This window comes from Alligator mississippiensis, chromosome 1, assembly GCF_030867095.1.
Source record: "Alligator mississippiensis isolate rAllMis1 chromosome 1, rAllMis1, whole genome shotgun sequence".
Taxonomy (NCBI): Eukaryota; Metazoa; Chordata; order Crocodylia; family Alligatoridae; genus Alligator; species Alligator mississippiensis.
The window spans coordinates 61,350,643-61,365,492 of record NC_081824.1 but is presented as its reverse complement, the minus strand read 5'-3'; the positions used below and the strand labels follow the sequence as shown (position 1 = coordinate 61,365,492).

The 14,850-nt window shown below is 41.3% G+C and overlaps 1 protein-coding gene across 4 annotated transcripts in view; it reads right to left on the bottom strand.

Moving 5' to 3' along the window:
• The window catches only part of SMAP1 (small ArfGAP 1), a 277,699-nt gene that overhangs the window by 212,850 nt on the left and 49,999 nt on the right, over nt 1-14,850 (bottom strand). For all 4 annotated transcript variants that reach the window (XM_059730922.1, XM_059730926.1, XM_014594456.3 and 1 more), the window contains exons 3-4: nt 14,133-14,218; nt 5,918-5,993 (exon numbers count right to left, since the gene is read on the bottom strand). In XM_059730922.1, the coding sequence (XP_059586905.1) occupies nt 5,918-5,993; nt 14,133-14,218 (162 nt within the window). The remainder of the gene's footprint in view (nt 1-5,917; nt 5,994-14,132; nt 14,219-14,850) is intronic.

Sequence of the window (14,850 nt, the reverse complement as noted above, 5' to 3'; positions counted from 1 at the left end):
AGGCTCTATCCCTGCTCCATGCTGCTATAACTCTAAGGGGAAAAAAAAAAATCTTCATTTTGCCTTTCAGAAACAATGTGCATATGATATTCTGGGGTATGTAACATATGAGAAAATATGGTATTTGGGCCTCTCCATAATGTTGAAATCCATCCTTAAAGCTGGAATCAACTTTAGCCTACATTTGTAAAATTGGCAGGCAAACTCCAATCCCTATTGTTGAAGAATATACTCAAATCTACCCCAAACCAATAAAAGTTAAGGTGGAAAGCATACATTTGTGCAAGTTTTTTACTTCATCATATTGATTAAAACACCATCAGTACATCTAAACCTTCATACAGCTTTCCATCTCTAACAGGCCCCTAAAAAGCAGTACATGCTCCACCTTCAAACACCTGTACAGTAGCCTCAAATTATTTTATATGCTACAGCTGTACTGTTAATACATTCCATGCATTGGGAGCTTATCTGTCATTAACACTGAGGTATTGCCAGCCTTGGCCATTTACAAGTGACCAAAGCTAAGCTGCAAAAGTGTACGTAAGCAGGAGGCCCAAAGCTTGTTGAGTGAATATAAAGTGAACCTATGAAATGTGACAACTAGCTGGGTCAGTAGTGAGATATATTAAGCAAACAGAGCCTAAAAGAAGACATCATAAGGAAAGATCATAAATTATGTAACAAGCAGCCCCTTCTTGCCTGCACACCCCCCATTTTGTACATTTCTTTTTCCTTCTGAGTACTAGTAGAGACCTAGACCTAGCACACTCATTGCATGGGGGTGGCAAGGCTCAGAGCAAACCAGAAAGCTGAAGTGGCTTTCTGTAGGAGAAAGCTACAAACTACATCTACATATCAATTGAGCTAAGTCACTACAGAAAACAAAAGAACTAAAATATCCATTTCAAAGCAAAGCCTGTGAGAACCCAGACAAGCCAAGGTGTATTGAAAACATGACTGTAAATATATCCTGGTAAACACATTCCCCCTTTGAGTAAAAGTCCTCCTTGGCAAAGTCTTTGAAAAAATTATCAAGGCTCACATTAGTGAGAGCCCAGCAGGGCAAATTATGCTGAGGGGAAACCAGCACAGGTTTGTGGCGGGCAGATCGTGCCTGACCAATCTAATCTCTTTCTATGACCAGGTTACGAAACACCTGGACACAGGAGGAGGGGTGGATGTCGTATACTTAGACTTCAGGAAGGCCTTCGATATGGTATCCCACCCCATACTGGTGAACATGTTAAGAGGCTGTGACTTGGATGACTACACAGTCCGGTGGGTGGCGAACTGGCTAGAGGGCCGCACCCAGAGAGTCATGGTGGATGGGTCGGTCTCGACCTGGAAGGGTGTGGGCAGTGGGGTCCCGCAGGGCTCGGTCCTTGGACCGATACTCTTTAATGTCTTCATCAGTGACTTGGACGAGGGAGTCAAATGTACTCTGTCCAAGTTTGCAGATGACACAAAGCTATGGGGAGAAGTGGACACGCCGGAGGGCAGGGAACAGCTGCAGGCAGACCTGGATAGGTTGGACAAGTGGGCAGAAAACAACAGGATGCAGTTCAACAAGGAGAAATGCAAAGTGCTGCACCTAGGGAGGAAAAATGTCCTGCACACCTACAGCCTAGGGAATGACCTGCTGGGTGGCACAGAGGTGGAAAGGGATCTTGGAGTCCTAGTGGACTCCAAGATGAACATGAGCCGGCAGCGTGACGAAGCCATCAAAAAAGCCAATGGCACTTTATTGTGCATCAGCAGATGCATGACGAATAGGTCCAAGGAGGTGATACTTCCCCTCTATCGGGCGCTGGTCACACCGCAGTTGGAGTACTGCGTGCAATTCTGGGTGCCACACTTCAAGAAGGATGCGGATAACCTGGAGAGGGTCCAGAGAAGGGCAACTCGTATGGTCAAGGGCCTGAAGACCAAGCCCTACGAGGAGAGACTAGAGAAACTGGACCTTTTCAGCCTCCGCAAGAGAAGGTTGAGAGGCGACCTTGTGGCTGCCTATAAGTTCATCACGGGGGCACAGAAGGGAGTTGGTGAGTATTTATTCACCAAGGCGCCCCCGGGGGTTACAAGAAACAATGGCCACAAGCTAGCAGAGAGCAGATTTAGATTGGACATTAGGAAGAACTTCTTCACAGTTCGAGTGGCCAAGGTCTGGAACGGGCTCCCAAGCGAGGTGGTGCTCTCCCCTACCCTGGGGGTCTTCAAGAGGAGGTTAGATGAGTATCTAGCTGGGGTCATCTAGACCCAGCACTCTTTCCTGCTTATGCAGGGGGTCAGACTCAATGATCTATTGGGATCTATTGATCCCTTCCGACCCTAACATCTATGAATCAAACCTATTTCCCAAAGAAAACTTCCCATATCTGTCTAAAGTTTATGCTAAATCAGTCTACTGCATCTAACCTAACTCACTTACTGTCCCCAGTGTTTGATCCTCACTACCTCACATTTACATTTATTGATTAAAGTATATTTCTTTTTATATTTCATCCACCTCATATTTACCCTGGCATTCTGTATTTCATACCTTCCTTTACTTTAAAAAAAAAAAAAATACATTTGTTAAAAGTTAAAAGTCATACCTTGTAGAACTATTATTATAAGAATACTTTGGAATTGTAATCACTGGAATTGTATTGCTGCATTGGGCTGGTCCACCTGACTGAATGCAAGTATGTATCAATCAGTAGATAATTAAAAGGCAAAGCAAGAGCCTCTGACTATTAATTGACAATAATCTAGCCAGTGGAACTTACCATTACAAAACTCAACTCTACACGCCATTTTCGGCTAATCAACGCTGAAGACTGATTCCTGGAACTAAGCACCCACCCTATTGACTATTCCTGTAACCCATGACAATAAATCAACAAGTCAAGGATGGACTCCCAAAACTGCACCATTGGGCAGAACCCCAGGACTGTGACTGACAGCTGTCATACACTAAAGACCCATGTGGGACAGCAACCTCCAGAACGGACAACCAAGATGATGCTGGGAGATCACACAAGTCTGCCAGAAAGGGATAAAAGGCAGTGAAGCGTGACCCTCAGTGGCACCCCCTCATCCAGTACCCGACCTACCGAGACAGAAGGACAAGCAGGCAACCCCCTCCTGGAGGAAGCTGACCATCAACAGCAGACTCCAGCGCCCCAGGTAGGTATAAACCAACATCAGAGCTACACTACTACTGCAGCAGTGTGCGAGTGTGTGTCAAGGTGGCCAGTACCCCTCATAACTCAAAGTTTGCATTTATGGTTTTATTGGCAACGTCACATCCCATCTAATAAATTAGAATTCACAATGATCCTGTAAGTTGGTCCTTTGTAGCAAACAATTAAATAACCTAAATATACTATATCATAGTTTTAACTTCTAGTAATTGATGTAACCAAATGTATTAAATGCTGTTTTACTATAAATAGACATTTTTGTTAAGATTCATAAATAAATAAAAAATATATATAAAATATAGCTTTGTTTACAGAAGACCATAAATTTGGGGGGGAAGAAAAGACAGGAGAATGGCAAGCAATCCCATCATGGTGAAGGAAAGAGATAAGAAAACCTTCCTTCCAGAAGTGGTTTCCACAGAAACATCAATCCTAACTGACACCTTTCATGTCCACAAAAACACCAAAACAAGCCCCACCCCCAAAAAAACAACTGGTTCAGTACAGTTCCAGAAGTTTCAGATTTATATAAAACCCATTAATTAGAATATTAAAACCAGACATCTATAAATATGGGGTATGGGCTGGAGGGAAATTTGGAGAACTCAGCAAACAATCCTGCCACCATCATCCCACTCCTCAAGTTTTGCAGCTGATACAAGTAAGAATCTACATTGTGCTGTCACAGGTAGCTGCTACTCCTCACTGCCCAGTCACAGCACCAACGAAGCCCGTGCTGTAGCCGCGTGTTAAGTACTCCACTGCCCTGCTGTAACAGGATCAAAGCCTTCAAGCTCCAGCCCAAATTCAGTGGTTCCACAGGCTAGATCTACCACACAAGCCAGAGGTTCCCAAACCATGAACAAGAGGATAACATGATGTACATTTTCACAGAAAGTTGCATAACTATTTTACTAGTTTGTAAAATACTTGCAATCTGAATCCTTGGCTCTAGGAGGATTGTTCTTTCAGTACAGCACATCCTGTTATCCATACCTTGATTATCCAAATGGCAGTTTTCTTTTGCTAACCTGTAAGTGTTTGTGTTGTACAGCAACCTGTTCTCTTAGATTTTACTGAATTTAACATATGCACTGAGGCTGGTAGTAGTCTACACGAAAGCCAGCCAACAATCTGCCCATGGTAATGCTAGTAATTTACTGCCACTGGGCACCCTCGCACCACATCAGGCACTGAATTAGGAGGCCAATAAAAAAGCACCAGCTTCCAGAAGCCATGCAATTATAACTATGATCGTGGCAGCAACCAGAAGTCACCAATGCCCCTGTGCACTAGATGCTTGACCATGTCCTTAAGAACCTGACCTGTGGGCTGCTTCTGGCCCTTGCAGGGTTAACCTGCACCCCCAGGCTCTGAACACCAGTCCTTTGCAGCACTTTGCCTGCTGCTATAGCCAGGGTCTTTAGACCCACTTTCTCTCTCCTCCTGCTTCTGCACCTGCCCCTAAGGGTGAGATGGCACAGTGTAGTTCACAAGGCAGAATGGTGAGGGATGCCTTGATGTGCAGTAAGGCTGATACAGTGAATTGCAGGATGAGGGGCATGTAGTATGGAACAGGCATGGTGCTGCAGGGTGGAGGGAGGCCCAAGTGGTGCATTAGGCACAGTACAGCAGAGGGGGACAGTGTGGTCACTCAGATGCTGGACAGCCTTGCTCTACATGACATTCTGTATTGGCATAAACACCTCTTCATATGATGCTGTATTTTACCTTTAGTCAAAAGGCTTTTGGTGGGTGCTTTCCATAGGGATTTGGATAACTAGGGATGCACTGTAGCTCAAAATAGTGTAATCAAATCTAATTATACTACATTCAAAGTCAGGGCAGGGCAGTAGATAAGGTTGGCATGTGTCACTCTAGATACCCAAGTTCAATACCAGAAACAACTGCACATAAGCTCAGTGTTCAACAGCTGTCTGCTATCTTCCCATTGGAATTCATAAGAGGTTAAAATTTCAAACCTTGTTCCCCTCTCTATTTTCCCCCTAGGCTACAGGTACATTTGGTGAGACCTACACCTTGACTTGTAATTTTTAGGTCTCCCATGAGTACTAGTAACGTGTTTGCACTGCAGCAGATTTGCCATCAAATTAAAAGCGTGACAGGCTTACCTCGACGTATATATTTTCTGTTACAACTAAAAAGCTAACCTGTAGATAACCACTACTTTAGTATAACAGATTTTTTAGAAATTAACACGAGGAGTAAGAATATGGCAAAGACTGATCCCAAAGTGATTTAGATTTCCTAAAAAAGGGGAAAGATGAAAAAGTATGTGGAAGAAACTGCTAAAATTGGAGACATGAAAATGTTCTCTGTATTGATTTATTTTTCATCAAGCCACCATGAAAAATTCAGATACTCTTCACAGCGTATGTTCTGGGTTCCTGTCATTTCAACTATTTTTAAAAATATAAGATTAAAATTCTTGTTGAGTTTATATGTCAAAATTTAATTTAAATAATGAAGTTACCATAGCAACAATATTCAATAACCACTTAAATTCCTCCAAGCAATTCACTTCCAGATAACGAATATCAGATGCATTTGGCTCTGGAGCAAGAGATTGCCTACTTCATTATTTAATAAATATGTGATACCACTTGTGATAACAAGCACTTAAACTAGGAAAATTTTAAGTTTTAACTTAGTATTCTATGGGTTTATCTTGCAACCTATCTAAATTATTAGAAAAATTGTTTACTTACATTGAAGGTATTGATTGCATTTTTGTCATAGTATTTCTTCTTTTCATATTTATCCCTGATGAAAAATTCTACAGCTCTGGTAACAAGTACATTAAGGAAAAACAGCAAGTTAAATAGAAAACAAACTAAATCAATACATAAATAGGTTAAGAATACTGAAACTATGGAATAATAATGTTCAAAGAATAGAATTCTCCAACATTCGTTTTATTTTTCCCAATTTTATCTCAAGAAAAGAAAAATTGAACCCCAACTTCAAATTGTTTTTGCTATTCACATGAATGCTCAATTACTTTCCAGCCCCCTCTACACATGCAGGTACAGGCACCATTAAATCTAATTCATGATGCACATAATTGCACCTCTTGCCATGCCACACTGCACATTGGATCCAGTTGTGCTTTATTGAAGGCACAGGGAGAGACCAACCTTGAGGCCCACTTGCATTGGCAAGAAGCAGGACCCCACAGCTGGGAGTTCCATTTGCTGAGGGGGCTCCCTGCTGTGGAGGCTGTGAACAACCTCAAGAGCCCTGTCAGGTGCAGGACTCAGTCCTGGCTGCCCAGGTGGGCCCAGCGGTTTTACACACCCCTGAGCCTTGGAGGTGGCAACTGCCGCAATGCCCAAGGCCTGTGGGTTTCACGCTGGGGATAGTGCACCCTTGTGGCTAGGAGCCCTGTCAACTGATGGGACCCTTAGCTGCAGGGGAGACCCTGCTTGCTATACATGCACATTAAAACTTCATAACAATCAGCCATGAACTTAGTACACATTTTCAAGGTCTAACTTCATAACTGATTGGAGCTTTTTATCATGTGATAACTACTTTGCAGATGTAACTGGTCTCAAGGTAACTGCACAATTAACCAGTTAATTGTGCGATGCCTCTAGCATGTAAAGAGGGTCTCCATGAACATATTAACAGCAAAGTTCAGTCATAGTTTCTAATTATTTGGAACATAAACATGCACATTTTCAAACTTTAAAAGCACCTTAATTCACTTAGTGCAAGATGTTTCAGGCGATATTTCACACAAATCATGAAGAATAGATATACTGTCTTAGCATAACACTGAAAAATAGCTATCACATTTTCACTTTGTATTTATGATCAGTCATAAGTTGTGTTCACACACTAAACACTTACAGTATTAGCTCTTACAAGACTATTTTTAGTTTTTTAGTGAAATTGTCAAAACACTTTTCTGTTAAAAAGATCTTGGGAAGAATCAAGCCCCACAATCTCCAGTGAACAAGAATTGAAACTGGTTCAGCTAAAGATTTCTGATTTCTTGGCATTCTCCAATTTATACCATATATTAAAATTTAATCAGAAAAAGGAAAAAAAATCAATTGTTTGTCATACAAAGCAAACATTTCAAGAAAAATATACAGCTGAACTATATAAACATTAACGGAAAATTTCCCAGGCAGAAAAATTCAATCAACTCAGACAATGCAGAAAAAAACAGCGGTTATTAAAATCATAAATCTATTAAGCAAGATTTAAAAAATTAGTGTACATATTGACACAAAGCCAGAAGGACACAAAAGGAAATATAGTACTAAAGTTCAAGTACAGAGCTGAAGAAAAACATAAGATTTCATAGACATTAGGGCTGGAAGGGACCTCGAAAGATCGAGTCCAGCCCCCTGCCCCAGGGGCAGGAAGTCAGCTGGGGTCATAAGATCCCAACAAGATAAACATCCAATTTTCTCTTGAAGGTGCTCAAAGTAGGTGTTTGAACCACCTCTGATGGCAAGCTATTCCAGACCTTGGGGGCTCAGACAGTAAAGAAATTCTTGCAGGAGTTTATAACCGTTCTACCTTGTTGTCCCTTGGGGCGATCTGGTGAATAAATGTTCCCCCAGGTCCTGGTGGACACCCCACATAAACTTATAGGTGGCCATCAGATCAGCCTGGAAAAGCACAGGCTCAGGAGTGAAGAGTCCCATAGCTCTCAGCCTGTCATCGTAACGTCTGTTTTCCTGACCTCTGATCATGTGCGTGGCTCTTCTCTGGACTCTCTCAAGCTTCCCCACATCCTTTTTGAATTGTGGAGCCCAAAACTGGACGCAGTACTCCAGCTGCAGCCTCACCAAGGCCGAGTACAACGGGAGAACAACGTCCTGGGATTTGCTTGAGAAGCATCTATGGATGCAAGCCAGTGTTTTGCTCGCTTTACTAGCTGCAGCATCGCAACTAAGGCTCATGCTCATCTTGTGGTCAATCATGACCCTCAAGTCCCTTTCATCTGTAGTGCCAGCCAGTGTAGCACTGCCGAGCCTAAGCATGCTGAGGGTTTTTCCTCCCAAGATGGATCTGGAGAAAACAAATACAGGACAGACATCAGATTTATAATAATCTAATTAAAATCTGTTGAAGTGATGTGAATATTTTTACCTCATGCAAAACTGGTCCTTGAATACTCTGACTGTTGTTAAACTGCAAAATTGGAACTAACCTAATCTCAGAGTTACTTTGCCATACATTTCATATTGCACCATGCCCACTTCACCATCAATTTATCACAGTTAAATGTATTCTAAGTGGTACCTAGCACAAGAACTTACAAGATCCATGTAGGAGCAACTAAAAAAAAAAATTAATGGGTGAATTTAACTAAGCAACTGAAAATCCATCTTGTGATTCTTTGGACAGAATTGTTGCCCCTCACCCCCCCACCCTTTTTTGAGTTAACCACGTACATTCACACTGCAGGACACAATGAGTATTGAGCTACAGTACTGTCCTGAAAAATTACCTCTGTTGGGTTACACGAAAGTCCTCTCAGGAAGATGCTGTCATCACTCTTCTCTACATAAGAGTCCGTCCTCAGTTCCCCAAGCACATCACATTACCTCTACCTAACCAAAGAATCTTGGAGCAGCAGGAGAGGTGGGCAGGTAGTACAAAGAAAAGATTTTCAAGGATTAGCTCTCCGTACATAACCTCTCTTTGTTCTAAGTACCTCTGTTCATTCACATCAGCCACAGGTAAAGAGTGTATGGCTATGTAAGGACTGCTCTCTGAAACCTGGAGCGAGTGCTCCTGCTGGGACTTAAACCCATAGCTTCCTGGCTAGGTCTTGCCCTCTGCTCAGGGTCAAACAGACTGGCATATTTGGGGTCAGGAAGAAATTTTACCCCATGGTTAGATTGGTAAGGACTGTGGGGTTTTTTGCCTTTCTCTGTAGCAGGGGGCATGTTTCTCTTCCCTGGATCTTGTGTACAGTTTAACAATCTTTGCATCAGTAGGACATTGGCCTCCGTGGTCCCCCTACTTAACACCACAATCTGCCACAGGTAATGTCTTGTGTTTTGTTTAGGTTGACTCTGCAGTTTGGCTGGAAGTTAGACAATGGATTTGTATAAGATGGTTTAGATAGGGAGGATCTTGCCTTAAACAAAAGGTTGGACTAGATAACTTCTAGAGGTCCCTTCCAGCCCAACTTCTCTATGGTGCTATGAAAAATGCTTTATTAAATTTAAATTAAGCCTCCTAGACCACCATGCCACAGTTTCACAATGGAGATAACCACATCAAAACGTTCTTGTTTTGGATCAAACTAGAAGTAGGAGTGAGAATAAAACTATGTTCCCTGTCACTTTTGTTCTTCAGCTGTAAAGCTTCCCTTCCTGGCCTGGGTGATTCCTTTCTTCTCTAGCACCCGAGGTGTGCCTATATACATGTCACTCTAGAGTTTGACATTAGTTCTACATATTTTAGTTCCAAAAAAGGTTGGTAGTAAGTACTTGGCAGTAATTCTCATTTATTCGCCTTCCTTTGAGAAAATGTTTTCCCTTCTGTTTAATTACCACTGAATGAAAAAGTTCACTTGGCTGTTTGTTTCTTCATGTGAAGAATATTTTTGAGCTGTTCAAAGTTTATGTAAAAATACATCTTGAAAACCCAGTACATTTTCCTTTTAAAAGTAACCTACAATAAGTTCTCTCTTTTCATGTATTTTATTCCTAGCTGTTAGCATCTGTATGGCCATTTCCAGACACTGATTAACAGATATTGTCTAATAATTTTGCTATATGAATAGTTCTGAATTTTTTTTTAACCCACTGCCAAATATTTTTACATTATGCCAGAAATATCAGTATATAGATACTAACTGTACATGTTGATGATATTTCTTTAAAGTATGGAAAGAGTGCATAGATTGTGGCTGTACCCATATATTTAGGTTGACTAACTTTTCCATTACAGACTTCAATTCTCAGAGTCCTGTAGACAAGAGGTACATTTCTGTTAGTCTTGGGGAATATCTGGAAGATCCAGAAGGAGTAATACACTGCCAAAAACTACTACTGTTCAGGTATGGCTTCCAGAATACACTTCATGTTTGGTACAAAAATCCAGCATTTTGTAGCACTGTGTCTGTGCGCCATCCTGGTGCTTACTTTGAAATAAAGAGTACAAAATGCCCTTTAGAATTGTGGAAATTGTATTATTTTGGGAAGTCACTTCTAATACATAATGGGTGTTAATTGTGGGTTCTTCACAACCTTTATTAAGATAGACCCAAGAGGCTATGGAGAAGTTAAAACAAGCTTGGCACAGAACAAAAGGGATCTTAATTGTGAGGGCACCCCATTTCATGCACCTAATCTTAATACCTGCCATATGTTTGTCTGGTAAAGGCTATTTCAATATCTTAAAGCCTGTCTTCTCTCCTGCCTGCAAAGGCGGCAAGCTGTCAATAGACAGAGCCCCACTAGTTTAGTTGGGCTGCACATGGCTGGATTTGAAGCCAAAGGCATGGGAAGCAAGCTGGAGATAACATCCTTGTCCCAAGTTCCCCAGCTGTTAAATACCACAACAGTGCAATGAGGTTGCCAGCAGGGCAAACAGAAATCTGGTGTGCATCAGCCAACCTGTTGCCAGTAGATCCAGGGAAGTACTTCTCCCTCTGTATTTGGCATTGGTCAGGCCACAAACAGAGTACGGTGTCCAGTTCTGGGCACCACACTTCAGGAAGGATGTGGATACATTCAAGAGGGTACAAAGAAAGGCCCCTCATATGGATTAGGGGCCTGGAGGATAGACCCGATGAGGAGAGAATCCAGGAGATGGGCTTGTTCAGTCTAGGTAAGCGAAGACAGAGGTGACTTGAAACTGTCTACAAGTACATTAAGGATGAGCATCAAGTTCTAGGGGAGCAACTCTTCAGAAAGGCACCTCAAGGGAGGACAAGGATCAATGGGCACAAGCTAATAGAGAGAGAATTTAGGCTGGACATAAGAAAAAAAAAATTTTCATAAGGATTACCAGAATCTGGAACACACTCCCAGTAGAGGTGGTGCAGTCACCATCCTTGGAGGTGTTCAAGATGAGGCTGGATTAAGTACCTTGTTCACCTTGTTTGAGCCCAATAACTTCATGCCCATGGCAGGAGACTGGACTTGATCTTACCAGTACCTTCCAGTTCTTTGATTCTATGATTGTGTGTGTGCCACCCAGGAGGCAGAGTCCACGCAGGACTGCCTATCAGCTCACCCTTGGGTGGGCTGTGAAGTGCTCCCTTGGAGGGATAGAGAGGGAAAGCAGTAGACGGTGGGGTATTGGGTGTCTTCATCTCCTGAGAGAAGTATTGGCAACCTACAGCCCTCTGTAGTATCCTCCTCTGCAGCCCTCCCCGCTATTCATGTCTGCACTTACCTTGCTACAGGGACTATGCATCTGCATTGAGAAACAGGTGAATGACACTTTCCTGGGGGGTGAGATGGAAATCTGTGGCCTGCGGTAGCAGATTGAGTCGCAAGCTCCAGCCTCACAGGGGAGACCAATGACCCTAATAACGAAAGTTTAACATATAGTTTTGTTCTGCACTGGTACATCTAGTTTATAACTACTTAAAATGCAAAAGTGAAATTCTTAATATTAGCTTTTGAATTTTTGTAAACTGTTACGTTAAAAATGACAAGCCATACTATGACTGCAGTGAAGTTTAAATACAATCACATTCATTCTGGTTTTGGTAGCCTGTGGGACAACAGCTGCCTAGTCTTTAGACCTAAAGAAGAGGCACAATTAGTTCAAAAGAAGAAGAAAAAAAAACAACCTACTGAAATAGTTACAGAAAATCTCGCTCTTTGTTTAAATGTGTCATCCATTTTACCAAAACAGTTCTGACCCTTCAAAAGATCTGTATTTAGAAAAGCAAGAGGAATATCTCAGAACTACTCAAATGAACCAATCCAACAACAAACACTTTTTTGATCTTATTACCTGGTAGCAAAGACCTTTTCCTGCAGAAGCAGGATGACTGATCAGGGCTGAAGCGTCAGAACCCAAAGACTGGAGAACTCATAAAAAATAAATTTATACCAACCTAAATTTCAGAAGCCACTACTGGCTCCTCAGAGATGGACCTTCAAAACAGGGCCAAAAACATCAGCACTTCAGGAGCATGCTGCTCAATCTATCCACCTGCAAAAGAAGGCACCTGCATCTCCAGTTCTTACAAACTTTTAAGATTGATCTTGCAACATCCCTTTGCAATAGTAATTCACATACTCACGGCCAATACTGGTAACTTACGAGCAATGCATCACGGCCAGCAAGAATGCCCTAGCAGTATGGCAATACCTCTGAAATGGAGAGGTAGACACACTGTCAAAACTCAGAACTCCTGATTTATACCTGCTTACTTGCAACCTGAATTAAAGTCTTGGATCAAGCTGAAAGGCAGCTGACTGGGATGACCAGAGCTGTGGATACAATATAGATGTTTGGTAAAATCCCGTCCTTTGTATGATTGCAGAGCAGCAGTGAGGTCTTTTGGATCTAGGACTCTTTAGGTACATCTTCACTAAAGGTGGCAGAGTGCTTAGTCACATCACCAAAGTAAGCCTCTCACCTGCTTTTGGTTCCTGAGCAGCATGAATGATCACTCTGCCACTGCAGTACAGATACCTTTTATTAGACATGCTTTCTAGACCCACACTGTACATCTGAGCAACAACTGGTAGACTTAACCAGCTTTCAGAGCTGTAACATATTATGGTAGAGGTATATCTCACCATATGGGAGTTTTGAGCCTGAAATTCAGAATCCAGTTTAGAATTGAAAGATCTGTCAGGTTCCGTTCCAAAAGACTCACAGTGGTATTAGCAGGGGGATGTATCACATGATACACTTTCCCCTCCAAATTTGCCCTGTTACAAAAGTCCATTTTCTGTACTGATCCACTACATTTAAAACTAGAATCTCAATACTTATGATCCTTCGGCATAGAAAGAGGTTACCCTTTATTACTGGATGGGGGGGGGAGGGGGGGATGCAAAAATGAAACCATGAATCAGAATCATAGAAAATTAGGGTTAGAAGGGACTTCAAGAGGTCATTTAGTTCAACCCCCGGCTCAAAGCAGGAACAGCCCCAACTAGATCATTCCAGCCAGGGTTTTGTCAAGCTAGGCCTTAAAAACCTCCAAGAATAGAGATTCCACCACCTCTCTAGGTAACTTGTTTGAGTGTGTCACCACCCTCCTAGTGAGAAAGTTTTTCCTAATATCCAACCTAAACCCCTTTGCTGCAACTTGAAGATGGAAAATGAACACTCCCTTTTTCCTGCACAGTATTGGATAGCCATGCATACGAGATGAACAAGCAGTATTTAGCACAAGATTCTATTTTATTCACAGATCTTAGGCCTAGGATAAATCATAAGGAGCATCAAGTGTAGGATAGTCTCCTGCATAGAAGAGATCAAAGAATTAGAGTGTATATTTTACAAAGTTGTTCAGTCTTGATTTAAGAACAAGTGAAAGAATTCCAATGGTTTTTATCCTCGCTACTAAATACTTGTGTATTAGTTCCCATTTGAGTTTGTCTATTTCAGTTTCCTAGGTATTCCAGCATGAAGGCAAAAGGAATAACAAGATCTAAGAGCCCTTGCTATCAGAAATCTTATCCCCTTTTAAGAACTTATAGGCTACAATCAAGCTACTTAATGGTGTCTTCTGATATAAACTTAAGCCTCTCACTCTCAGACAGGGTTGCCATGCCTCAAATAATTTTGTTAAAATTTGTGAAACGTTTTCAATTCTTCATTAACTTTAGTCAGGATTTACAAAATAAAAATAAACAAGTATCAAATTTAATAAAAAAGGAAGTTGATATCAGAAAAATCTATATGTATTTGTGCAACACACATTGCATCGAGATATTCTCTAGTGGAAAACACTGACAAAAAGGATACTGATCCGTCTGAGGTCTTCGAAAGTTTTCTGGTAGATTAGCTTCATAGAGTATTCTTGCCTTGGTATTCCCCATTTCCTGCATACACTAAAGAAAGGTGTTAGAGATAGCAATAGACAAGAAAAAATAACTATTTTAAGTTTAAAAACTTTTTTAAATTTTGACCATTTAAAATAGGATTTACAGATATCTGCATAAGATGTATTAAAAACAAACAAACAACCCGCCCCCCTCCAAAGTACTGGAGCCTAAATCAGCTACTTCCAGATTAGCTGATTTGAACGTGAATAGGGATTTGAATAATACTTGAATAGGCAGTTGGTAATGGTACAGGTTAGAGAACACTGTTCTCTGTACCCTATATCATTACCAACTATCTATTCAAGTATTACGCTCTGTACAATTAAATCAACATTTTCCCATACTGTATGTTTTCTGCAATTAAGTAATGATCTACATTTTTAACCACGTCTTCCATGGTACAAATATTCTGGTTTAATTTAAAATTATGTCCATTAAAAAGAAATATTTCAGTTTAAAATTTATGAAGTAATCTGCTTATAACTAATATTTGCAGAATATCTAATATTTCAATTATTAAAAAAGAGATAAAAATTAGTCACTTATAACCAGAGCTTTTAGAAATGGGCTCTCTAACATGCATGCTGTTGGGATGCACCAGCACCTCAGTTCTGATGGTGAAATGTTTCATAACAGTG